Source organism: Neofelis nebulosa, chromosome 15 (genome assembly GCF_028018385.1).
Source record: "Neofelis nebulosa isolate mNeoNeb1 chromosome 15, mNeoNeb1.pri, whole genome shotgun sequence".
Classification (NCBI taxonomy): domain Eukaryota; kingdom Metazoa; phylum Chordata; class Mammalia; order Carnivora; family Felidae; genus Neofelis; species Neofelis nebulosa.
The window spans coordinates 22,206,901-22,234,364 of record NC_080796.1 but is presented as its reverse complement, the minus strand read 5'-3'; the positions used below and the strand labels follow the sequence as shown (position 1 = coordinate 22,234,364).

Below are 27,464 nucleotides of genomic sequence, written 5' to 3'. Positions count from 1 at the left end.
TAATGAACATGATTCCTAAGCTATAAACTATGGAATTCAAGAAATACAATAATAATTAACATAATTTCTATTCAGAAGCCCCATTCTCTTAGGGTAGAAAAAAATAATTTCAATCAATTTGGAAACCTCTCCCCCTACCATAATTTTCTGGAGCAGACCTAATTTCCGGGGAGCTTGAATACTTTTTAACTCCTCTGCTCCTTCAGCTTTTGTATACCAGAACTTCACTGTCTTAGCTGCATTGTTAGTACAGTTGTTAGTACCCACAGGTTGTTGCTAAGATTTGTCTCTTGCACATCCATTTGGCCCCTTCGGATCCAATGGCTTTTTTTAATATTCTTATGCCAGGGGCGCCTGGGTGGCTCAGTTGGTTAAGCGTCTGACTTCGGCTCAGGTCAGGATCTCACTGTCCGTGGGTTTGAGCCCCGTGTCGGGCTCTGTGCTGACAGCTCAGAGCTGGAGCCTGCTTTGGATTCTGTGTCCCCCTCTCTCTCTGCCCCTCCCCTGTTCATGCTCTGTCTCTCTCTGTCTCAAAAATAAATAAAAACATTAAAAAAAAAAATAAAAGAAAATTCTTATGCCAAACTTGGGGGGCAGGGGATGGGAGTCAGAGGGGATCATGGAAGTCTTTCTGTGGCATCTGGGTCACCCTCAGGCCAGGATTCTCCTTTATAAGGCTGTTTCTAACCTGGTTTGCCTAAATGAATCATGCAGCTGTTTTCTGACGTGGAGTTAAGAGGAGAACAAGGCCCTTTGCTTTTAGGTTTCTTGGACGTACTTAGAGTCTTTCTATCCTTTCTAGCATTCAGAGCACTAAAAATAATCTTTAAGAATTCTGTTTAACTTGCAGGATCTAAATCCATTTAAGCCTTTACATCAGCAGTCGTATTTGGGAATTCTTCAGACCCTATGAAGATTAATTAAAAACAGATTCATGCACGATCATTCACCAGAAGTCATCTTCCATCCAGATATTAAAAAAAAAAAAAAACTCCAACCAGGCTATGAAACACATAGTACATACATATTATAATACATTGTGTACCTAAATAGGTCTTGTTCCACCAACAACTTCAGGAGGAAACCGGTGCTTAAGCAGAGCAAAGGTGCTGCATGGTGATGGCAGGAGCCAGAGAACAGATGACAAAGCTTCTAGACTATTGTTCCTGTCCGTAATGTTGAACTTTAATATTTTGACTATTGTAACTACTCTGAATAAGAAAAAGTTAATAATTATAAACATTTTTTCAACTTTATTCTTTATTCTATAAGTTCAGATCTATGATAGCAATATTTTGCTTGGGTCTTAGAACAAATATTTATTTTAAAACAGGCTATTCAGCCTTCAGCTCAAATGTTCTGGGCTCTTCTAAAATATTATCTCCTCAAAGGTTTTCTGGTAGAAATAGTAAAGAAACGAATGTTTTCCTTCACTAGTTGTCTTTACTACCAAAACTTCGAAGTCTTCGCTTTGTGATTAATATGGACATTTACACAATTTCTGGGTAAGCGTGACACTTCTCTGCTGGCTTCTTTTTTTTTCTTCAATTTTTTTTTTAACGTTTATTTACTTTTGAGACAGAGAGAGACAGAGCATGAATGGGGGAGGGTCAGAGAGAGAGGGAGACACAGAATCTGAAACAGGCTCCAGGCTCTGAGCTGTCAGCACAGAGCCCGACGCGGGGCTTGAACTCACAGACCGCGAGATCATGACCTGAGCTGAAGTCAGCCGCTTAACCGACTGAGCCACCCAGGCGCCCCTCTGCTGGCTTCTTTTGATGCTCCAGTTCCAGCCCTTGTCTTATTCCCGATTAAAACTTTGTCTGTTTTGGATCTTAAATTCCTCAACCAAATGATAGGTAAATTTCCAAGATCCTCACACACATACTTGGCACTTGTGAGTTCTCAGGAAACGCAAGGTGACAATGACCACAAACCATAAGACAGAGACCCCCAACAGACTAGAAAATTAAGCAAGCTGTCCGTGTTATAATTACAATCTTTGCTAGTTTTCAGAAAGCATCCTCATATTTTTGGAAAATTCTTTGGTTCAAAGGCCAAAAAGAAGATTTAAGATGCGCCCGGCAACCAATGTGCACGCCTTATTTTTAAGTTTTATTAAAAAAAATTTTTTTTAATGTTTATTTTTGACAGAAAGAGAGAGACAGAGCACGAGCCGGGGAGGGGCAGAGAGAGACACACAGAATCCGAAATAGGCTCCAGGCTCTGAGTTGTCAGTAGAGAGCCCGACGCGAGGCTCGAACTCACAGACACCGAGATCAGGACCTGAGCCAAAGTCGGACTCTCAATCGACTGAGCCACCCAGGCGCCCCAAGTTTTATTTTATTTTTTTAAGTTGTAAACTAAACATAGACCATATTATAGAAAATTTTACCAAATAAAAAAAACACGCACGCCACCGATCTGGACGCATTTAACTCACTCGGATGTATTCCTACCGGTGTTCTCCCGCGCTCTCACCACACGCTGGCAACCTTGACCCTCGCGCGCTGCCGGAACCGCAGCGCTCGGGGCGGTGCTACGGCGCATGGGTGCGCCGTCGCCATGGTAACCGCGGAAGCCAGGGGCTTGACGAGCGGTGAGTCGGGGTCCCGCTTGGAGGGCCGCGGTGGGCGCTGGGGGTGGGAGCCGGGGACGAATGGGCGTCTCTTCATACTGCAGCTGGGGCGGGAGCGGCAGGGGGAGCGGGCTTCGGCCGCGGCGTCCTCGGGGTTTGCCTCTCACCAGAGGTTTCCGTAGCGGCTCTCGCCCCGCGGACAGCCTCGGGGATCCCAGAGGGTCCCTCAGGGGTTCAGGCCGGAAGGCGAACTCGGGTGTCCAGAAGTGACTGGCGCCCGCCCCACGGGATCTTCTGGGACGCGCGGTGTGGCTGCCACTCTGTTTCCTCTTCTTCAGGCCTTTCTTTGTTTAACCCCCGGGGCCCAGGGCTGCCCTTTGATGTCTTCTTGAGCTGGGACTTAAAGTCCTCGAGGGACCACGTTTTTTGAAGAAAAAATTCAGTTAGCCTAAAGGGCCCTTAAGATCTATTCCTCTGTCATAACTTGAAGCTTATGTGCCTCCTTGCCCTTTGTTTATGCTTCTCCTTCCCTGGATTGCCCTTTTCTCCTCATTTTAAGACTCCTACTCTTCCATGATGAGGGGTCACGACTTCTGGGAAGCCTTTTCCGAACTCCCTGTCTCCGAGTATAATTTAGCTGTCCAGCCTCTTATTCTGAAAGCTCTGTTCCATTATATCCCTTATCTCACTCTGTCTTTGCTGGTTTACTTACTCATGGCTTCCTGGGAATGGCTTAGTTATTGGGTAGAGACCACGGCCTATGTGATTTTCTATTATTAGTACTTTGGCAGCTTGAAAAGAGTTCACACTTTATAGTTAAAAGGAAGAGTTATGGACTTGTTTCCCAACTCTAATTAAGTAAAGCAGAGCAGGCGCTACTCTCATTGCACAAATAAGGAGAGGGAGTTCAGAAAAGTCACGTAATTAATAAATACCAAAATAAAGACTAAAAAGCACGTCCTTCTGACGCACAGAAGTGAGGCGGCCCTCACTCTTAAAAAATTACCTTTAAAGATCAGAGGAGGCAGAGACCCATGTGCATTCTAGAGAGGAGTCAAAGAAAGTTTTAGGAAGTTTTAGGAAGAAAGTAGGTTTATAGCTTGGCCTAAATAGGATTTGGCTAGTAGGAATGGAGGAGAAAAAAAAAAGTATTCTAGGCCTAGTAACAGGAATAGATATGAGCTATAAATAGGATTTTCTCAGTATCTTCAAGGTCTCATAGGGCCCCTACTAGGCCAGTGAGGAAAGGCATTCTAAACACATTTTGCCTGTGTTCGCTAAGGTTTGAATATGGGTATCTATAGCAGATATGTTCCAGAAGATGACAGTGTTATTAATAGGATGACAAAACAACTTATTGTGTAAGAGGAATTGATACCTTTGAGAGTAAAAGAAGATGCAATTGAAAACTACAGCAGGGGAACAGATGTAACTGGAACTGCTCTAGGTACATTGAAGCATATGTCACCCAAGCTATTAACCACAAACACATGCTGTCTAACTTCTGTTAAATTCTCTCTTGTTGATTTCCTGTTATAGTTCCGCAGAGGTTATTCAAAACTAATGTTTTTTCACAGTGTGGTTTGTGCCCCATTAGTGGGTCATGAAATCAATTTAGTGGGTGACACCCAGCCTTAAAAATTATAATGGAAATAAAAACATCAGTATATTACATGTAGTAAGGATAAATAGTATTTTGGTTAATAACATACATGCAAGTATACCCCATAATGCAATGTTCCCAGGACAAAGTATCCATTACTACTGAACAATAAGTTACTTGGTTACCCTATTAATAGAAATTATATATATATATATATATATATATATTTACATATGGAAAATTGAAATGAGATATAAACTAATATATATATATATATATATATAGTACAAATAAAAATTATATGTACTAGGAACGCCTGAGTGGCTCAGGTTAAGCATCTGACTTCGGCTCAGGTCATGATCTCCCAGTTTGGAGTTTGATCCCCAAGTCGGGCTCTGTGCTGACAGCTCAGAGCCTGGAGCCTGCTTTGGATTCTGTGTCTTCCTCTCTCTCTACCCCTCCCCTGCTCTCTCTCTCTTCTCTCTCTCTCTCTCAAAAATAAATAAACATTAAAACAATTTTTTAAAAAAATTATATATACTATATACAATATAACATATTAAATAATATATATGTATTTGGACAGGACACCTACCTCCTGGTCTAAGTTAGCTGTGCAAGCTAATGGCTGTGTGCATGCTTGCAATCCAGTGAGAGGGAATTACACTTTCCTAGAAGTTTCATACTATATCACTACTTACATCTTATGTGTACTATTTGGACATATGGCCACATCATGTTGCAAGGGAGACTGGGAAATAGTTGTATTCCAATATAAATATTGTTTTTTTTAAATGTGTGATTAAAAGAATAAAGAACAGGGCTCTATTCCTAAAGAAGGGGAGATCAGATTTGGGAGAAGACAGCTGTGTCTGAGTAATGTATCAGGGGCCCATATGATAACGAGGTGCCTAGAAATGAGCAGGAAACCAAGGCAGCTCTGGAGGGGCAGACTGCAAGAACCAAAGCAGGTACCCAGGAGGAAGTTTGATCAGTACACTCTTGTTGTCACTGTGTCGAATGACTAGCCTCATGTTTATATGTCCCAGAATCAAGATCCTGGTCACTTACATGTGAAAGCTAAAAAAACTGAACTCACAGAGAATAGATGGGTGGTTGCCAAAGGTGGAGTTAGGGGTCGGTGAAATGGGTAAAGGGGGTCAAAAGGTAAAAACTTACAGTTATAAGATGCGTATGTTCTGGGAATGTTCTGTACAGCACAGTGACTATAGCTAACAATACTGTATTGAATTCAATACAATACTGCATTGTATTTGAAAGTTGCTAAGAGATTAAATCTTAAAAGTTTGCATCATGAGAAAAAAGTTGTGTAATTCGGTCAGGTGATAGATGTTAACTTATTTTATAATCATTTTGTATTCATTTTATGATATATACACAGATCAGATAATTATGTTGTATACCTTAAACTAATACAATGTTATATGTCAATAAAAAATGCAGCGATCAAAAAAACAACACTAAAAGAAGTGTCACGATCCTGGGACTGAGCAGCTGGTTGGTCGAGCCTAATTTGTGTTCTTGCCTCCAAGCTTGTGCTGCGATGGAGAGGAGGAGGGTCTTGTATCTGGCCTTCATGGTGGGATGTTAGCCTTATCTTCCACTAGAATCCTCTCAATTGGGGTTCTCTAAGAATATATGTGTGTGTGTGTGTGTGTGTGTGTGTGTGTGTGTGTGTGTGTGTGTCGGGGGTGGAGAGTTAGCTGATGAACCATTTCCACCTTTAAATTTCTTGTTATGTGAGAGAATAATCTTTTACTTTTAGAAGTTGATCTTACTATTTTTCTGTTATTTGTAATCAAAGAATTCCTAACTTCAACAGCCTACAAGTATATACATTTAGTGAAGGTAGAGATTAGTGTAGGGCTATGTGAGATAGAGATGTTATTCTGCCTCAGTAGATTTCCCTTCCTTCTGACTTCTGAATGACCAAATCTTTCCCATTCTCTATGGCCCAGCTTAAATGCCATATTCTTTACTAAATATATGAAGCCATTTATCCCATTTCCTGTGTCTTCCCCCTATCCTCCCACCATAAACATGATCCTGAATCCTGTGTTGAATTTTGCTTTTCTTCTTTTTAAAAAAAATTTTTTTTAATGTTTATTTCTGAAAGGGAGAGAGAGAGAGAGAGAGAGACAGAGTGCGAGTGGGGGAGGGGCAGAGAGAGAGGGAGACACAGAATTTGAAGCAGGCTCCAGGCTCTGAGCTGTCAACACAGAGCCTGACGCAGGGCTTGAACCCACGAACTGCAAGATCATGACCTGAGCTGAAGTCGGACACTTGATTGACTGAGCCACCCAGGTGCCCCTTGCTTTTCTTCTTTTTTAAAAACTAGTGTTACTGAGTCTATTCACATTCCTAAAAAGTCCACTTTAATTTTAATTGCTTTGAACTTTACAAAAATAGATCTTGATACATATAGTCTTTTGGATTTACTTTTCCCTACTAATATTGTATTGCTAAGATTCACTCATATCATTGTGTGCTTCAACTATTTATTTTTGTGTGACAAATTACCCCCAGACTTGGTAGCTTAAAACAGCACACGTTCTTTATCTCCCAGTTTCTCTGACTCATGAATCAGGGCACAACTTAGCTAAATCTTTTACTTTGGTGTCTCTCATGAGGCTAAAGTCAAGGTGTTGCATGGGACCACAGTTATCTCAAAGTTCACCTGGGGCAGATCCACTTCCAAACTCTATCAATGATTGTTGTCAGAGTTAAGTTCCTCATGGGCTAATGGATTCAGGACTTCCATTCCTTACTGGCTGTTGGCCAGAGGTTGCCCTCTGTTCCTTGAAAGGTGGCCCTGCCCATCATACTATGTGAGAAGAGCCAGGGAGAGAATACCAACAAGACCTAAGTCACAGTCTGTTATAACTAAATTATGGAAATAACATCCCATCACTGTTGCTGTATTCTCATTAGAAGAGAGTTGCTATATCCAGCCTGCATTCAAAGGGAGGGAATTACACAAGGGTATGAATACCAGGAGGCAGGGTGAGGGTCATTGGGAGCCATGTTATAAGCTGACCACATGGTATCACCCTAATTTATTCATTTAACTACTATATATTATTTTGTGTGAATATTCCACAGTTTATGCTCCTGTTTGTGGGCTTTGTTTTTTTTTCCTGCCTGGGATTTTTGTTGTTTTGAACAGTGATGCTACAAGCATTCTTTTTTTTTTTTAATATTTAAAAAAAATGTTTATTTATTTATTTGGAGAGAGAGGGGGAGAGAGAGAGCTCTAGCAGGGGAGGGGCAGAGAGAGAGGGAGAGAGAATCCTAAGCAGGCTTCATACTGTTAGCATGGAGCCGGACTTGGGGCTCAGTCTCCTGAACTGCGAGATCATGACCTGAGCCAAAATCAGGAGTATGATGCCTAACCAACTGAGCCACCCAGGTGCCCCTACAAACATTCTTATACATATGAAAGGGACTTATACATATGAAGGCTACTGTTCTCTGAATCATTACCAATTTAATATGTGTTCTGCCAGAGGGAACACTAAGAATTCCGTGATTAATTGTACCTGGAATTAATCTCATCCCTTCGGAACTACCATAGCATACTTCGTCTTATGATACTTAACACTTGTTACCTTTTATCACACTCATTTTGTGCATGTGATATTTTCTCCTTTGAAATAGTCACTGAGGCCAGGAAATAAATTTGATTCTTCTTTGTAATTTACTTAGTGCCTACATAGCACATAGTATATTAGTAAGCTTTCAGTAAGCATTACTGAGTGAATAATTCTGTCAGTGTCAGTACCTAACGTTTAAAGTTTTAATCTGGCTCCAATAATCCCACTATATTTCTCACTTTTTCCCAACATGGACCCTTGTTTAGGCAGGTGAGTCTCTTTAACATTCTTTTCAATTTCTCTTTCAATCTTTTCCTAATGAATCTAGCCCACATTGATCTGTTTCTTCTTCTGTTCCTGTTGAATTTACTGTTATAATTATTTTCAGCCAGTTAAGTATTTTCATCCTATCTGTATTATCAGCTGACTAATGGAATAAACAAATACTGATTTGTTTGAGAGATTTCTATTACTTTTTTTTTTTTTTTTTTTGGCCTCAGGTAATTTTGGAGTTAATGGAGCCAGACGGACCTCCAGAGTCAGAGAGTTCAGAAAGATCAATATTTTCCTCACAGCAAGAAGAAGATGATGAAGAAGAAGAAGGTGATGATGAAGGAGAATCGAAAGAACCAGAAGAAACAGGCACCCTTAATCCTGTCTTACAACCTGCCCTCACAGGGGATGTAGAAGGTTTGCAGAAGATTTTTGAGGATCCTGAGAACCCTCATCATGAACAGGCCATGCAGCTACTCTTGGAAGAAGACATCATTGGGAGAAATTTGTTGTATGCAGCTTGCATGGCTGGGCAAAGTGATGTGATTAGAGCTTTGGCAAAATATGGTGTGAATCTGAACGAAAAAACCACCAGAGGTATTTTGTCTTTTTTCTCTCATCAGTATTACTTATGACTACCTAAAGATGCTATGTACTATATTTAAAGTTGGATGAATTTGCTATGCCTGCTTATATTTTACATATATTATATACATATGCATATATATGAAAATGTGGGTATCTGTGTACATGATGATATAGCTCAGTAGATAAGTACGTAGACTTCACTCGTGATTAGCAGTGTGACTTGGGCAAGTTACCTAATGTTTTGGTGCTTCTGTTTCTTCATCTGCAAAATGGGGATAATGATTGTATTTTCCTTGTAGGATGCTGTGTGGATTAAAAAAGACAGTAAATATAAATATCTTATCACTGTAATTGGCACATGCTAAGTTGATATATAATAAGTGCTTAATAATAATATTATCACTCCTTTGAAGATTTTTTAGTTTTGTAGTCATGATCTAATTATCTCTTTTTATTCAGTCACCTTTTTTTTTTCAGGTTGCAAATATGGTCATTGAAGAAAATTAAAAATAACAATGACTTCCAGAAAATACGGAATATACATTTAAAAACATTTTAAAATATTTTTTAATGTTTATTTATTTTGAGAGAGAGAGAAACAGAGAGAGACAGAGTATCAACAGGAGAGGGGCAGAGAGAGGGAGTCATAGAATCTGAAGCAGGCTCCAGGCTCTGAACTGTCAGCACAGAGCCTGATGAGGGGCTCAAATTCATGAACTGCAAGGTCATGACCTGAGCTGAAGTCGGATGCTTAACCAACTGAGCCACCCAGGTGCCCCCGCCAAGAATTTTTCTTAAGTATTTATTTATTTTTGAGAGAGAGACAGAGAGTGAGAGGAGGAGGGACAGAGAGAGAGGGAGACACAGAATCCGAAGCAGGCTCCAGGCTTTGAGCTGTCAGCACAGAGCCTGAGGCGGGGCTTGAACTCACAAACCTTGAGATCATGACCTGAGCCAAAGTCGGATGCTTAACTGACTGAGCCACCCAGGCACCCCAGGAATATGTATTTTCTTAATGCTCCCATGGAACATTTTAAAAAATTGATCACAATTAAGTCCATAAAGGAAGTCTCAACAAATATCAAAGAATCTAGAGCATGTGTCTTTGTTCTCTAAACATAATTAAATAAGATTAGAAAGTAGTAATGAAAAGAGAACTGAAAATCCCCTATAATTTGGAAAACAGAAGCACTCTTTAAATTATATGTTGGTCGTAGAAAATACACTAGAAATTATGAAATATTTAGGTGACAAGAGGATCACTCCATGTCAGAGCCTGTGGAATAAAACTAAAATTTAAATTCTAGCTTAATACATATAACAGAATATAAGAAACATTGAAAATCATAAGCAAGGCATTTAACTCAAGGAGTTAGAAAAAAAGAACAACTGAGTAATCCAAAGAAAGTAGAAGAGTAGGAAAAAAGTAGAAGTAATGATATTGAAAATAAAGAAACAATAGAGAGGATCAACAAAACCAAAATCTGCTTGGGAATGCAAACTGGTGCAGCCACTCTGGAAAACAGTATAGAGGTTCCTCAAAAAATTAAAAATAGAACTACCCTATGACCCACCAATTGCACTACTAGGTATTCATCCATGGGATACAGGTGTGCTGTTTCAAAGGGACACATGTACCCCAGTGTTTATAGCAGTACTATCAGCAATAGCTAAAGTATGGAAAGAGCCCAAATGTCCACTGACTGATCAATGGATAAAGAAGATTGTATATATGTATATATACAATGGAGTATTACTTGGCAATCAAAAAGAATGAAATCTTGCCATTTGCAACTACGTGGATGGAACTAGAGAGTATTATGCTAAGTGAAATTACTCAGAGAAAGACAAATATCATCTGACTTCACTCATATGAGGACTTTCAGACACAAAACAGATGAACATAAGGGGAGGGAAACAAAAATAATATGAAAACAAGGAGGGGGACAAAACATAAGAGACTCTTAAATATAGAGAACAAACAGAGGGTTGCTGGAGGGGTTGTGGGAGGGGGGATGGGCTAAATGGGCAAGAGGCTTAAGGAATCTACTCCTGAAATCATTGTTGCACCATGTGCTAACTAACTTGGATGCAAATTATAAAAAATAAATAACCTGTAGAAAGTAAACAACAGCAACAACAAAAATCCCAAATCTGCTTTCAACAGAGTTGAAAAACCTTTGATAATATTGGGTGATTTTTGATATTGGATAATATCAGAGAGATCGAGAGCATAAATAATATTTGGAATTTTTAAAAATAGAGCATTCACAAAGGAAAAGCTAAGACTTCAAAAATCATTAGAAAATATTATAAATAACTATGACAATACATTTGGAAACTTGGATGAAATAGACAATTTTCTTACAAAGTGTAAATTACCAAAATTAATTCAAGAAAAAAAATAGAAATCTTGACTAGATCAATGGTTATTTTGAAAAAAAAAATGAGTAAGTAATAAAAATACGTCTCCTTTCTCCACCCCCACCTTATTCTAGGCTCAGATATTTCAAAAGGTAAGGTTTATTGCACTTTTAGGGAATAGGTAATCTCTAGCTTATACAATGTTCAGAGAATATAAAGAGTTGGAAAACTGCTTAATTTATTTTATGAGAGATAGAACTTTTATAGCAAAACTAGTTAAGGAGAGTAGTAGAAAGAATAACTATAGGCCAATTTCATTTAATAACAAAGATTCAAACATCTTAAAATATTAACAAATTGAATCTAAGATTGTGTATTACAAAGTGTATTGTACTAGGTTGGATTTATCCCATTAATGCAAGGTTGATTTTAACATTAGACAAAATATTAGTGTAATTCACTACATTAAAAGACTAAATGAACAAAATTGCACGATCATTTCAATAGATGTAGAAGAGTCTTTTTGAAAACAATGTTGCATTCATTCATCATGAAAGCTCTTAGGGAAATAGAAGAAACCTTCCTTAAAGCTCTCTATCAAAAACCTGAAGCAAGGTTACCTGATACTGAATCTTTAGAAACATTCATTAAATCAGAAACAAGACTATGATATTCACTATCATGGCTTTTATTTGTCATTATAGTGGCAGTCCTAGCTAGTACAGTAAGACAAGAAAAATAAATAAGAGACCTAACACTGTACTGTACTGGAGCTGGCTTTAACCTGCTCTTGCAAGCTGATTGTTAAAATTTCAGGGGCTTTGTAATTCGTTGACATCGCATTGGTAGCTTGAAGTTGGCCATGTTAGGAGTATATATATATCATGGAAATTGCTAATGGTACAAATCAAGGATTTCTTCCCAGAGAACTAGTTGGTAAATATTTACCAGTAAACTACTGAATATAAGGATCTGAGTGGAAGAAATGAAACTCCCTCCAAGGGAGTGTACTATTAGTACTAATAGAATTCAATTTAGCAAGAATATGAACATAAGACCAATATCCCAGATCAGTAGCTTTCTATAAACCATCAATGATCAGATACTATAATAAAAATACAAATCTTATTCACAGCAAAACTGTACAGAGATTAGGAATAAATCTGATAAAAGAATTGTAAGACATTTATGGCAAAAACTTTAAACTTTATTGAATTACATCAAAGAATGCCCAGATTAAATATATGTTTTAGACAGTGAGATTAAATATCATAAAGAGGCAATTTCTTCCAAATTAACTTATCAATCTAATTAATATCACATTAAGGTTTTTAAAAAATACAAACTGAGAAGCTGACCCTAAATTTCAGTGGGGAAATGATGAGCTATTTAATATGTGGAGAACAGTGGTTATTCATCTGGAAAAAAATTAAATTAGATCCTACGTTGTACTGTGCACAAAAATCAATTACAGTTTCATGCAAGATATGAACGTGAAAAGAGAAAACTTCAAACTTTGTGAAACATAGAGGAGGATTGTTATATTCTTTTTTTTTTTTTTAATTTTTTTTTCAACATTTTTTATTTATTTTTGGGACAGAGAGAGACAGAGCATGAACGGGGGAGGGGCAGAGAGAGAGGGAGACACAGAATCGGAAACAGGCTCCAGGCTCCGAGCCATCGGCCCAGAGCCTGACGCGGGGCTCGAACTCACGGACCGTGAGATCGTGACCTGGCTGAAGTCGGACGCTTAACCGACTGCGCCACCCAGGCGCCCCGGGGTTGTTATATTCTTGAGATATCACTCAGTATCTTAAAATAAGACACGAAAACAAAGCTATTAAAGGAAAAATATATATATAAACATACGTGTATATATATATATGTTTTTAAAATGTTTGTTTATTTATTTATTTAAAGAGTTTATTTATTTATTTTGAGTGAGAGAGCAGAGAAAGGGGCAGAGAGAGAGGATCCCAAGAGATAGGAACAAACAATTCACGGAAGAGAAATGTTCATGGCCAACAGGTATATAAAAATGTCCTCAAATTCACTATTAAAATGCAAATTTCAACAATGAGCTACCGCTACTGGTAGCTTGATAAAAATGTTAATATCTGACAGCATTGAGTACTGGTGAAGGTAGGGGAAGTGGGAATTCTTTTACTCTGCTGGAAGGAGTGTAAATTGTATAACCACTTTGAAGAACATTTATATAAAGTTGCAAATAGATGTACCCTATGATCTAGAATCCCATTTCTAAATATATATCTTAGAGAAAATCTCACACATCTCACAAGGAAACAGGTACGAAGGTGATTATTCAAGTACAGTAGTTTCCTCTTATCCCTGGGGCATACATTCTAAGACCCTGGTGGCTACTTAAAACTGCAGATAGTACCAAACCCTATATATACTATGTTTTTTTTCTATGATAAAGTTTAACTTATAAACTAGGCACAGTATGAGATTAATAATAACTAATAATAAAATAGAAAAATTATACTATAATAAAAGTTATGTAAATGTGTCTCAAAATACCTTATTGTACTGCACTCACCCTTCTTGTGATGATATGAGATGATAAAATGCCTACGTGATGAGATGAAGTGAATGACGTAGGCATTGTGACATAGCAATAGGATGCTATTGACCTTCTGATGGTACATTGGAAGGAGGATCATCTGCTTCCAGACCGCTGTTGGCTGCAGGTGCCCAGAACTGTGAAAAGTGAAATTGCGGATAAGGGGGGACCACAGATAGTTCCTGACTTAACGATGGCTTGTCTTACAATTTTTCAACTTTACGATGGTGTGAAACTGATACACATTCAGTACAAACCACACTTTGAATTTTGATCTTTCCTCAGTCTAGCAATAAGCAGTGTGATACTTTTGTGATCCTGGCAGCAACCTGCAGCTCCCAGTCAGCCATATGCTCATGAGGGAAATAACCAATACTTATAGCCATTTCTGCCCATACAACCATTCTCTTCTTTCTTTTGTCCTTTCCTTCCTTCCCTTCCCTTTTTCTTTCTTTCTTTCACTTTCAAGCGGTTTTATTTTATAAGGTAAAACTTAACACATGGTTTTATTTTATTTGTTATTTATTTATATACTATACATCCAAGTTAGTTGGCATATAATGCAATAATGATTTCAGGAGTAGAATCCAGTGACTCATCCCCTACATATAACACCCAGTGCTCATCCCAAGTGTCCTCTTTAATGCCTCTTGCCCATTTAGCCCCTCCCCCGACCCACAACTCCAGATTCATACAAAGCTGTTTACAGTGATAATGAGAGAGGAACATTTACCAATGTAAAATGTCACAGAATCAAATCACACTTGGATCTTCAGTGGTTCAGCTGCTTTACCCCACACAATAAAATATGGTCAGTGTTAAGATAAAATTCCTCTTTTGCATATTCTCTTCCTAATCAAGGGCTTCTTTATTACCGTCATCCCACACAGTAGGAAAGCTGGCCATGGAGGCAGTTTCACAGTGGTTATCCTGGTCTTTGGTGATCATTATGTATCCATCCATGCCCTAGTCTATACCCCAGCTGTTCTTGACAATCCAGGATTTATTGTTACCCGATTTTGCTCCTTCAAAACCATGGCCAACCACTGGAATATCATGTCCAGGTCTTCATTGCTGCAGTTTGGATCATAATAAATGCCTTGTTCATAGAACTGCGAAGTATCCAGGCTTGCATCTATACCAACAGAGATGGGCCCCACAGTTGCCTCTGTGATCATAAGTTTGTTCTCCCTCCTAAGGATGTCCCAGAAGCTACTTATGTTTTTTTTTAAGTTTTTACTTAAATTCCAGTTAGTTTACATACAGTATAATATTAGTTTCATGTATAAAATATAGCAATTCAACAATTCCATACATCATTCATCTCAGCAAGTGCACTCCTTAATCCCCATAACCCATTCCCCCCGCCACCTCCCCTCTGGTAACCATCAGTTTGTTCTCTATAGTTAAGAGTCTCTTTCTTGGTTTGCCTGCCTCTCTCTCTTTCTCTCCCCTTTGTTAGTTTGTTTTGTTTTTTAAATTTCACATATGAATGAAATCATATGGTATTTATCTTTTTCTGACTTATTTCACTTAGTGTAATACTCCCTAACTCCATCCATGTCATTGCAAATGGCAAGATTTCATTCTTTTTGATGGCTGGGTAATATTCCATTGTATGTATGTATGTATGTATGTATGTATGTATGTATGCATTTGTACTTACATACATGACAAATCTTTATCTATTCATCCATCAGTGAACACTTGGGCTGTTTCCATAGTTTGGCTATTGTAGATAATGCTACTATAAACATTGGGGTGCATGTATCACTTTGAATTGGTATTTTAGTCTTTTTTTGATAAATACCTACTAGTGCAATTGCTGGATCCTCAGTTAGTACTATTTTTAACTTTTTGAAGAACCTCCATACTGTTTTTCAAAGTGGCTGCACTAGTTTGCATTTCCACCAATGGTGCAAGAGGTTTCCTCTTTCTCCACATCCTCACCAACACCTGTTGTTTCTTGAGTGGTTGATTTTAGCCATTCTGATGGGTGTGAGGTGATATCTCATTGTAGTTTTGATTTTTGTTTCCCTGATGATGAGTGATGTGGAGCATCTTTTCAGGTATCAGTATGTCTTCTTTGGAAAAGTGTCTATCCATTTCTTTTGCCCATTTTTAAATTGGATTATTCATCTTTTGGATGTCGAGTTTTATGTTATTTATATATTTTGGATACTAACCCTTTATCAGATATGTCATTAGCAAATATCTTCCCCCATGCCATAAGTTGCCTTTTAGTTTTGTTGATTGTTTCCTTCCCTGTGCAGAAGCTTTTTATTTTGATGAAGTCCCAATAATTTATTTTTGCTTTTGTTTCCCTTGTCTCCAGAGACAACATCTAGAAAGAAGTTGCTACTGATAGCAAAGAGGTTACTGTGTGTATTCTCCTCTAAGATATTTATGGTTTCCTGTCTCACATTTAGGTCTTGTATCCATTTTGAATTTATTTTTGTGTATGGTTTAAGAAAGTGGCCCAGTTTCATTCTTTTGCATGTTGCTGTCCAGTTTTCCCAGCGCCATTTCTTGAAGAGTCTGTCTTTTTTTCCATTGGATAATCTTTCCTACTTGGTTGAAGATTAATTGGCTACAGTTATGGGTTCATTTCTGGGCTTTCTATCTGTTCAATGGATCTATGTGTATATTTTTATGCCAGTACCATACTGGGTTTTTTTGTTTTTTGTTTTTTGTTTTTCACAAGGTTGCTTTGGCTATTTGAGGTCTTTTGTGTTACATCTTCCTGACTTCTGGTCTTTTGGGAAATGCCTTGTTTTCTTATGAGGCCAAGGACAGATCTCTGTAGTTTGTTTATTGATTATGGAACCTCCTCTGGTTCTGGCCAGGCTTTGGTCACTAAACCCGACTGTATTCAAACAGGCATAGCCAGAACAAATTATTGTTTAAAAATTTCTTTCCACATAAAATCAGCAAACATTTATTAAGGGTGGAGGAACAGCCAAGCCTTGTGCTCAGAGCTGAGGTTATAGAAATATGAATGAATTCAGACTTGGGCAAGTTCACAGTTTAGCAGAAAACAAATATGTAAATATATAAGTAATTACTATATGGTGAGATAAGGTATGAGATAGCTTAGAGGAGAGAGAAATCAACTTGACCTGGAAGTATTGGACACAGTCAGGGAAGGCTTCACAGAGGAGGCGATACTTATATTGAATCCTGAAGAATGACCAAGAGTTTACCAGACAAAGGAGAGTTGAGGGATAAGGCATGGCAGGCAGTGTAGTAATCATAGTATCAGATTTTAGTATTACAATCTTGTGCATATTCTAGAATATTTACCCACTATTTTAAGGTAACTGAAACACTGGTCTTTTTATAGGTATAATAATATTATTTTGTATTTAAAAAATGAAATTTGAGTCACGTATGGATTGAAAACAAATGATTTAATTGCTCAATGTCTACAAAAAGCCAAACTGAAGTCTACAAATTTGGATGGCCCATATTGTGGCTTTGCAAAATTTCTGTTGTAAGAATAATCTGAGTCCCAAAACTTCCCAACTAAGTCACATATGAATCTCATCATTTTGAATTTGATCAGAAAACTGAAATGGAATCTCTTTTACATGAAGAGACTAAAAAAGACAAATATGAACCAGCAATATTTTCTCTGGGGAAAAATTACAGCTTACTCTTAATAAAAAGATTACAGTGTTTGCAAAAGAGCAAAAAGCTATTCAGAGATCTCTCTCTTCAAATTAGAGGTGAGATAATTTGAAGTAAAATACTTGGTTTTAGTTTATAACCACTTCCAACTAATGTTGAGTGAGAAAAACTTCAATAGCTAAAAAAAAAATTGTTCAAAAATATCTTGGTGATATTGTTGGACATTTAGAAAAATCACATAATGTTTCACTTGAAACTTTCATGATTTTTTTTTGGTTTTTTTTTTTTGTTTTTTTTTTAATTTTTTTTCAACGTTTTTTATTTATTTTTGGGACAGAGAGAGACAGAGCATGAACGGGAGAGGGGCAGAGAGAGAGGGAGACACAGAATTGGAAACAGGCTCCAGGCTCCGAGCCATCGGCCCAGAGCCTGACGCGGGGCTCGAACTCACGGACCGCGAGATCGTGACCTGGCTGAAGTCGGACGCTTAACCGACTGCGCCACCCAGGCGCCCCGAAACTTTCATGATTAATTACATTTCTTTATAGTGTTTTTTATCCTTATTTTTTTCAGTTTGATAATTTATATTGCTAATATAATGAAAATATACACTTAACATATCGATTTCATACTTATACTTTTCTTTGATATCCTGTGTTTATACATTTTCATATTTAAAATGTATTAAATAGTTTCACTAATTTAAAAGAGTGAATTCTGAATTCCATTTTATAAAACACCAGTATTAATACTAAGTAAGCATTAAAGTTATACTGGTATTATTTTATTTCATTACTGTAATTATTATTTCAGGTAGAGAAAAACCCCAGCATATGCAAAGTTGTAGAGGCATGGAACAACATAATTTGGGCAATTCAAAGATTCTGGTAGTGGTGGTGGTAGGCAGGCTGTGAGAAATATTCTAGATAGGTGAGTATTTTGCTTCATGGCCTATTTTTTGTTTTTGACTCATCATCCCCATTCTTGGACTTTGACCTTACCATATACCTTCATTAATTTATAGCAATGCTGGGGGCTCCTGGGTGGCTCAGTGTCTGACTTCAGCTCAGGTCATGAATGATCTCATGGTTTGTGACAAAGCCCGCTTTCGATCTTCTGTCCCCCCTCTCTCTGCCCCTTCTCACTCACTTGCTCTCACTCTCTCTCAAAAATAAGTAAACATTAAAAAAAAACTTACAGCAACCCAGAGAAAAGTACTTATCTTCTCTTTTTGTTTTCTTATCTATAAATGAGAACAATGCTAGTGCCTACTTTATAGGATTGTAGTGAGTGGATCACAGTGCCTGTATGGAGGAAAAGATTCCTTTTCTTGTCTGATCTTTTGCCTTACTATGAACTACCTGCTCAGTTGACTCCCTTTCTATTTAGTAAGTAGTAGTCTTCCACAAAGGGATTATTTTTCAATTAGAATTAACCCTAATCCACACTTGTATGCCAATGTGTATAGCAGCACTTTCAACAATAGCCAAATCATGGAAAGAGCCTAAATGTCCATCAACTGATGAATGGATAAAGAAATTGTGGTTTATATACACAATGGAATACTACATGGCAATGAGAAAGAATGAAATATGGCCTTTTGTAGCAACGTGGATGGAACGGGAGAGTGTTATGCTGAGTGAAATAAGTCATACAGAGAAAGACAGATACCATATGTTTTCACTCTTAGGCGGATCCGGAGAAACTTAACAGAAGACCATGGGGGAGGGGAAGGGGAAGGAAAAAAAAAGTTACAGAGAGGGAAGGAGGCAAACCATGGGAGACTCTTAAAAACTGAGAATAAACTGAGGGTTGATGGGGGTGGGAGGGAGAGGAGGGTGGGTGATGGGTATTGAGGAGGGCATCTGTTGGGATGAACACTTGGTGTTGTATGGAAACCAATTTGACAATAAATTTTGTATTAAAAAAAAAAGAATTAACCCTAATCCTTCCCAGTTTCATTTATGGTACCTTTCTTGCTACTAGGATTTCTAACATGTGGCCTTCCTTATATCCCTCTCCTGAGATCCATTGCTCATTGACAACATTATGGAGGACGTTAGGAAAATCCCTTTCTCATATGGATGCTTTTGAAATAATCTGATTTAAATATTTTTCTTCTTCTGGGACAGCAATGGGGTTAATGTACTACAAGCATCTGTGTGTTTCTTTCTAGAAAAGAGGCCATCTTCAACAAGGGGAAAAACATGTAAAGGTGTTTTAAAAACATGTAATTTTTTTGTTAAAATCCTCTTTTGTTTAGAAATATATTTTCTTGTTTTTAAACTATGCATATTAAATAGGAAAAAAAATTAGATGTTACCAGTGGCCTGTAACATTAGCCTTGAGAAAAGCAGTATAAGGAGCCAGAACATCTCACTTGGAATGTTTTCTTGGTCATATTAGCAGCATCTTGTCTGTAGATAGTGTTTCCCTCCCCCAGCAAATCATGGGCCCTGGACTTTTCAGCTCACTGAAGACTTCATGCAGAAAGCAAGAATAAGGGTGGTATCAGGGTATTTCTTGCCCCACGCCCTCCATTTTGTAGAGGATAAAGGCAAAATGAAATTCTTGGGCCAGTGTCTATCTCTTGGTTTTTGAAATTTCTCACTTGTGATACTAAAAGAAAGGTTGGGCCAAAGAGGGGAGGTAATTCCAATTTTGGCTGATCCGGAGTAGTTCACTTCATCTTATTTTTGATTCCTTTATTAACCCTTCTGGTTATGATATCCTCAAGCCAAAGGTAGTTTACACCTTGATGTCAAGCAGAACTGGAATTGTGGGAATATGGCAAGTAGGGAGCCAAGGAGAGGTTTCTGGAAGAAAGTGGAGGAATCATTCGCCTCTCTTTCCCTGCTGTACTCAGTGACAAACATTTAGGTGTTGTTTTCTACTACTTATAAACCCTTTATTTGGCAAAGACCTGGGTTTGAATCTTGCTTTGGCTACTTACTACGAGTGTGGCCTTGGGCAATGTATAGCATCTCTAACCTTCACTTTCCTCTGTATCTTTTAATGGAGCTAACAACACTGACTTCAGAAGGTTAGTGAAGGTGTAAATGAAGTACTGGTACATAAAGTGCCCAGTACTTAATAGATTCAATACATCTATTCATTCTTTTGCTCAATTCTTTTTATAGTAGTAGTATATGCCTCTTTGGCCGGTTAAATGAGTCATAAATACATCCTGTGGGTAGGTTGAAACCATGAACTTGTGACTTGATTTTTTTAAGCCAGTGTGAAAACATTTTAATGATGCCTCCCTGTTTTTCACCCCCATAGTAGTTGCCTCAGTTAGTCTAAAAAACAACTTTCTAATTTGATGGGTCATGTTTTCAGTTTTAATTCAGATGATTAATTTCCAAACCAAAGGCACACATAGTTGTCATAATTTGTATGATTGTATTAACAATAATGCTAGCATGCAATCCCTATCAAAATAACACCAGCATTCTTCACAGAGCTAGAACAAACAATCCTAAAATTCGTATGGAACCAGAAAAGACCCCAACTAGCCAAAGCAATCCTGACAAAAAAAACCAAAGCTGGAGACAATACAATGCCAGATTTCAAGCTGTATTACAAAGCTGTAATAATCAAGACTGTATGGTACTGGCACAAAAACAGACACATAGATCAATGGAATAGAATAAAGAACCCAGAAATGGACCCACCAATATATGGCAACTGACAAAGCAGGAAAGAATATCCAATGGAAAAAAGTCTCTTCAGCAAATGGCATTGGGAAAACTGGACAGAGACATGCAGAAGAATGAACTTGGACCACTTTCTTACACCAGACACAAAAATAAACTCAAAATGGAAGAAAGACCTAAATGTAAGACAGGAAGCCATCAAAATCCTAGAGGAGAAAACAGGCAATAACCTCTTTGGCCTCAGCTGCAGCAATTTCTGGCTTGACACATCTCCAAAGGCAAGGGAATTAAAAGCAAAAATGAACTATTGGGACCTCATCAAGACAAAAAGCTTCTGCACTGCAAAGGAAACAGTCAGCAAAACTAAAAGGCACCCAACAGAATGGGAGAAGATAATCGCAAATGACATATCAGATAAAGGGTTAGTATCCAAAATCTATAAAGAAGTTATCAAACTCAACACCCAAAAAACAAATAATCCAGTAAACAAATGGGCAAAAGACATGAATAGACACTTTTCCAAAGAAGACATCCAGATGGCTAACAGACACACGAAAAGATGCTCCACATCACTCATCATCAGGGAAATACAAATCAAAACCACAATGAGATACCACCTCACACCAGTCAGAATGGCTAAAATTAACAACTCAGGCAACAATAGATGTTGGTGAGGATGCAAAGAGGAACTCTTTTGCACTGCTGGTGGGAATGCAAACTGGTGCGGCCACTCTGGAAAACAGTATGGAGGTTCCTCAAAAAATTTAAAATAGAACTACTCTATGACCCAGCAATTGCACTACTAGGTATTTATCCAAGGGATACAGGTGTGCTGTTTCAAAGGGGCACATGCATCTCAATGTTTATAGCAGCACTATTGACAATAGCCAAAGTATGGGAAGAGCCCAAATATCCATCAACTGATGAATGGATAAAGAAGACTTAGTGTGTGTGTGTGTGTGTGTGTGTGTGTGTGTGTGTGTGTGTGTGTATTACTCGGCAATCAAAAAGAATGAAATCTTGCCATTTGCAACAACATGGGTGGAACCAGTGTGTGTTATGCTAAGCGAAATAAGTCAGTCAGAGAAAGATATCATATGATTTCACTCATATGTGGTATTTAAGATACAAAACAGATGAAAATAAGGGAAGGGAAACAAAAATAATATAAAATCAGTGAGACAAACCATAGGCACTCTTTAAAAAAAAACTTTTTTTTATGTTTATTAACTTTTGAGAGAGAGAGAGAGAGAGAGAGGGAGACACAGAATACAAAGTATGCTCCAGGCTCTGAGCTGTCAGCACAGAGCCTGACTCAGGGCTCGAACTCACGGACTGGAGATCATGACCTGAGCCGAAGTTGGATGCTTAACCAACTGAGCCACCCAGGTGTCTCCATAAGGGACTCTTAAATATAGAGAACAAACTGAGGGTTACTGGAGGGGCTATTGGGTGGGGGGATGGGCTAAATGGGCAAGGGGCATTAAGGGGGGCACTTGTTCAGATGAGCACTGGGTGTTATCTGTAAGTGATAAATCCCTAAATTCTATTCCTGAAATCATTATTACACTGTATATTAACTAACTTGGATTTAAATTTTAAAAAATAACAATAATGTTAGCAATTAGAGTTTGCAGACAATCCCTTAGACTAAAGTCATTGGTCTAATTGTGCTCCAAAATAAATTACTGCTAGGGATGTTGCTGTCTTCCTTAGAAATGTTGAAAAGCTTAGACTTCAGGCTGCCTGTGTTGGTATCTTTCACCTGTCATTTACTGGCTGTGTTCCTCAGGCAAGTGTCTGGACCTCAGTTTCCTTATCTTTAAAGTGGGGATTATAATAGTTCTGACTTCATAGGGTTTTTATGAAGTAAATGAGTTTACTATATATAAAGTACTTAAAATAGTGCCTGGCCCACAGTAATTGTTTAATACTTGATTGCCATTGTGATCTTCTGTTCAATAAAATGGCCTAAAACAATGTAGTCTATTTGACCTGACCATCTTCATTCTATTTGTTAGGTTACACACTCTTACACTGTGCTGCAGCCTGGGGTCGTTTGGAAACTTTGAAAGCACTTGTGGAATTGGATGTTGATATAGAAGCTTTGAACTTTCGGGAAGAAAGAGCTCGAGATGTTGCTGCTCGGTATTCCCAGACCGAGTGTGTTGAATTCCTGGACTGGGCAGGTAAGGAAGCCTACAAGGTAGAGGTGTAACTGAACCAACATGAGTTTGTTCCTTGGTGAGTCACAGATAGAAACTACACCAGAAGATGGGGCACCTGGGTGGCTCAGTCGGTTAAGCGTCTGACTTCAGCCAGGTCACGATCTCGCGGTCCGTGAGTTCGAGCCCCGCGTCGGGCTCTGGGCTGACGGCTCGGAGCCTGGAGCCTGCTTCCGATTCTGTGTCTCCCTCTCTCTCTGCCCCTCCCCCGTTCATGCTCTGTCTCTCTCTGTCCCAAAAATAAATAAACGTTAAAAAAAAAAAAATTTAAGAAACTACACCAGAAGAGTTGTTGCACAAAGGAAGCTTTATTTGCAGCAAATTAGGAGATCACAAAGAAGAACTTCCAAAGCTGCGACTCCCCAAGCAAGGGTGAGTGGGTTTCTTTAATTTAGGGTTAAGATGAATATTTAACAAGGGGATCCTTGTCATGGTTTGTAGAGGTGCACATAAGATCCCACATGCACCTTAAGGAAACAGGCCTATACATACGTTGTATGTTATGCAAATGAGGCTCGTGCTCCTCCTTGGGTGGAGATTTTAGTATTATAATAAGGTAAAGGTAGTTGTCGGTCATTTTGGAGGTCACTCTACAGTGCATCTGCACAAGCATGAGTCAGGGGTTATGCTGAAACTAGTCTGCGTGGTCTGGGCTGGTGGTCTTTCAGGGCAGTTCCTATACTTGAGGGGTGGTTTCAGTTTCCATTTGCCTGAGTTAAGAGATAAGCCAGAAAGGAGCTTAAGCAAAAATGTCCAACAGGGATTGGTGAGTACAAGCAAGTGGGCAATGAAGGTCAGGTCTTGGGATCTAGCTAATGACAGTAGCAAACAGACTGAGTGATGGATTTTTTTTCCTTATGAGTGATAGGTTATACCATCAACAAAGCAAGAGATGATTAGCATTTTCACCTTTTGCCACCATGTTTTATTTGTAGATATAATCACAAGTCACTAGTGGTGATGTGTGAAATCTTCCTTTTTTTTTTTGCTATTTTGCTATTGGCCTCCAACATTGTACTTAATAGAAACTGTACATATTGAAAGCTAGTTGATTGACTAACTTCTAACAATTTCAACAATAATTTCCTATAAGAATATATATATATTATATATAACATATATATATAATATATATATATGGTTTATGTTGAGGGCCATTTCCTGAGAGACTTAGGTTGAATGGACCATTCCTCAACTTTTTTTTTAAATGGCATATTTGAGTCATATGTTTGCTTTCCCAGGTAGAAAGTTATAATAACTTAAAATGATTTTCCAGGCAAAATTAATCTATAGTGTTAGAAGTCAGAACAGCAGTTACCTGTCTAGCATGAGGGAACTTCTAGGATGTAGTAGTTTTTTTCTTAATCTGGTTGCTAGTTACATGGTGTGTTCATTTGTGAAAATTCATTGAGTTGTACATTTATAATTTTTGCACTTTTCTGCATGAATGTTAATGCTTCAAAGGTCAGAAAGCTATGTGCTCTTTTGAATTTTAGTGATATTTTGCTTAATTCATTTTCGCAACCCTATAGAACATAGCTTAGAGATTTCAGGGAGATAATACCTGTGTAACTATGTATGTGTGTACACACTGGTTAAAAAAATCCAGTACTTGTGAAGTTCATGGCATTCATTTTGGATAGTTATCTGCAATTTTGCTTTCGGCGAGGATTTATTAAATGCCCACTATGAGCGTAGCATTGTCGTAGGTACAACGGGTTGTTCCTTCCCTCTGTACATTTGTTAGGTGGAGGATGATAAGCTATAGACATAAGTAACAACATAATAAAGACTATGAGTAAGGGTTAAAATCAGCAGAGCAGGTGGTACATGCTATGGGGTTGTCAGAGAACGTGAAGTCTGAACATGTTGGAGTTGAGCTGGGCCTTGGAGAATGAGTGGGATTTTAATCCAATAGAAGGAGACAGGGTGTGAGCAAAATCTGTGGGCTGGGAATGAAAGTGGCATTTTGGAGGACAGTGATGAGATTGCCTTACTGGAAAAGAAAATCATAATTTGCAAGGGTGGGTTACTGCACAGATGGAATTGTAAAAGAGTAAGTACATGCACTTTTGAATCAAATTGCTTGAGTTTAAATACTGGTGTTTCCACTTGAAACCTATGTGACCTCAGACAAGATCCTTAAATTCTTTATACCTTAGTTTTATTTTCCAGTAAAGGGAGCCAATAGTAGTTCCTACCTCTTGGGGTTAGTTGTGAGGAATGAAATGAGATGATATAAAGCACTTACCACAAGGCCTGGTGTGTGATCAGCACTTGAAAAATGCTGGTGCTATTGGAGCACCTGGGTGGCTCAGTTGGTTGAATGTCTGACTTTGGCTCAGATCATGATCTTACTGCTTGTGGGTTCGAGCCCACGCGTCGGGCTCTGTGCTGACAGCTCAGAACCTGGAGCCTGCTTTGTATTCTGTGTCTATCCCTGGCCCTGCCCTATTTGTGCTCTGTCTCTCTCTTTCTCAAAAAATAAAAACATTAAAAAAAAATGTTGCTGCTATTATTATAGCCAGATTATACCCTTAAATGTCAGGCTAAGGTGTTTTCATTTCATTTCTGTAACTACTGGGAGCCATTGAAAGTTTGTATGTAGAAAAGGAAGAAGATGAAAGTGATATTTAGGAAGATTCATCTGGTAGCAATAAGGAACTTGCTTATCAGAAAACTGAGAGGGGGAGCTGGGAGAATAGAAATAAGGAATTGAGGCAAGGTAGCACTTTTGGGAAGAAAAAGATGTTATACTTTGTGCATTACTTTATAGATAATTGCCCACTTGTACTAATGTTTTCTAGGGACAATGTTTTTATGAATCCTTCAATTTCATGGTTAGATCTGTAAGTAAAAAGAAAACAAATAGCAAAGAATTGATCCCCCATGAATAGCTATTGTAGGTGAAATTCATATTGTGTAATTTAAAATCCATTTTTGAAGAATGACCCATGATACTTAAAAAAACACAAACCAGGGACAAATTTTACTGTAACTTTTCTGAAAAGAAACAGTTTGGGGCTTTTGGGTATGAGCTTCCATTGGTTTTCTTCTTCCTAATACCCATCTGCTTCGTTCGGGTCCTTACATTCTTGGGGGAATTATACCTAATATTTCCTAATAATTAAGATAAAAGAAGACTATAATACTATAAACTAGCATTCTGTTTTCTGATCAGTGATGGAATTGTAAGGACTGGAGCTTCATGGTAATGTATGGGATGTCTGAAACACCAACTACTCAGAGAAACATTTAACATTTGTTTGCTTCAGACTTAATGAGAATTTAAACCACTGCTATTTCTTGTTCTAGTGATTAGAGTAGGGGTCACCTGGAGAGGTTTAAGGGGTAGAGGACTCCCTATGCTGTCAGATGGACTGGGGAGGACTCCCTGCCCCCCGCCCCCTGCACCGGGACCCTGAGGCCTCTGTCTAGCCTGTCCAGGGATGTCATTGAAGGCTCTTGGCATCCTTCCAAGAAAGAATTCAAGGACAGACCAGACAACAATCAAGAGAAGCAAGTGGGGGGCGCCTGGGTGGCTCAGTCGGTTGAGCGCCGACTTCGGCTCAGGTCACGATCTCGCGGTCCGTGAGTTCGAGCCCCGCATCGGGCCCCTGTGCTGACAGCTCAGAGCCCGGAGCCTGTTTCAGATTCTGTGTCTCCCTCTCTCTGACCCTCCCCCATTCATGCTCTGTCTCTCTCTGTCTCAAAAATAAATAAAAAAACGTTAAAAAAAATTTAAAGTGAAGCAAGTGGGAAAGTTTATTAAAGTGAGGGTACGCTCTCGAGTTGTGAGAGGGGGTGAGCTCAAGGGAGAACTTTGTGCTCTGGTTTTGGGTCACTGTCTTTTACTGACAATTGTTAACTAGGGGATGGAATATTCAGCACTTGGGGAGGGAATTTCTTGGGAGCAGGGTTTGGCACATTTATTCCTTTACCTGGTTAGGGTTTCCAGCCTTCTTTGCCTTGGGCCTGTGTGGTTTGATCCAGTGTCTTATAGCTTTGTTTTAGAGTGCCCTCGGGACAGGTCTGTAACTTTCCCTCACCCCATAGCTGGCCACAACTCCCCTTTGCTGGCCTCCAGGCATCCTGTTAAAGCCCAGTTTTGTACTCTAATACCTACCCTAAAAAGAATTCCCTTTATACTGTTGAAAATTCCACTGTTAGAAATTTCTTTGGAAAGTTTTCGAGGTTTGGAGACTTTGCAAGTGTTTAAGAGTCCCCATTAGAAGAACTGTGTATACATGTTCTTTTAGAGGGAATTGGTTGACAGGTCAGAAGTCTGAAGGGATGGAAGAATCATTTTTGGAGATGTAGGAGTAGGGTTGTGGTATGGGAGAGAGGAA

General features: G+C 38.6%; 1 protein-coding gene and 1 long non-coding RNA gene across 4 annotated transcripts in view; one reads left to right on the top strand and one right to left on the bottom strand.

The window, feature by feature from the left end:
- LOC131496270 (uncharacterized) overlaps nt 1-2,540 on the bottom strand; it is a 31,295-nt gene extending 28,755 nt beyond the window's left edge. The window contains exon 1 of one of the 2 annotated variants that reach the window (XR_009254404.1): nt 2,444-2,540. This is a non-coding gene — a long non-coding RNA (uncharacterized LOC131496270). The remainder of the gene's footprint in view (nt 1-2,443) is intronic. The other variant, XR_009254403.1, reaches the window with a different exon arrangement.
- Nucleotides 2,541-2,543: 3 nt separating this feature from the next.
- ANKRD45 (ankyrin repeat domain 45) overlaps nt 2,544-27,464 on the top strand; it is a 46,264-nt gene continuing 21,343 nt past the window's right edge. For both annotated transcript variants that reach the window (XM_058701709.1, XM_058701708.1), the window contains exons 1-3: nt 2,544-2,599; nt 8,296-8,665; nt 22,912-23,079. In XM_058701709.1, the coding sequence (XP_058557692.1) occupies nt 8,311-8,665; nt 22,912-23,079 (523 nt within the window). In that variant the 5' untranslated portion in view covers nt 2,544-2,599; nt 8,296-8,310. The remainder of the gene's footprint in view (nt 2,600-8,295; nt 8,666-22,911; nt 23,080-27,464) is intronic.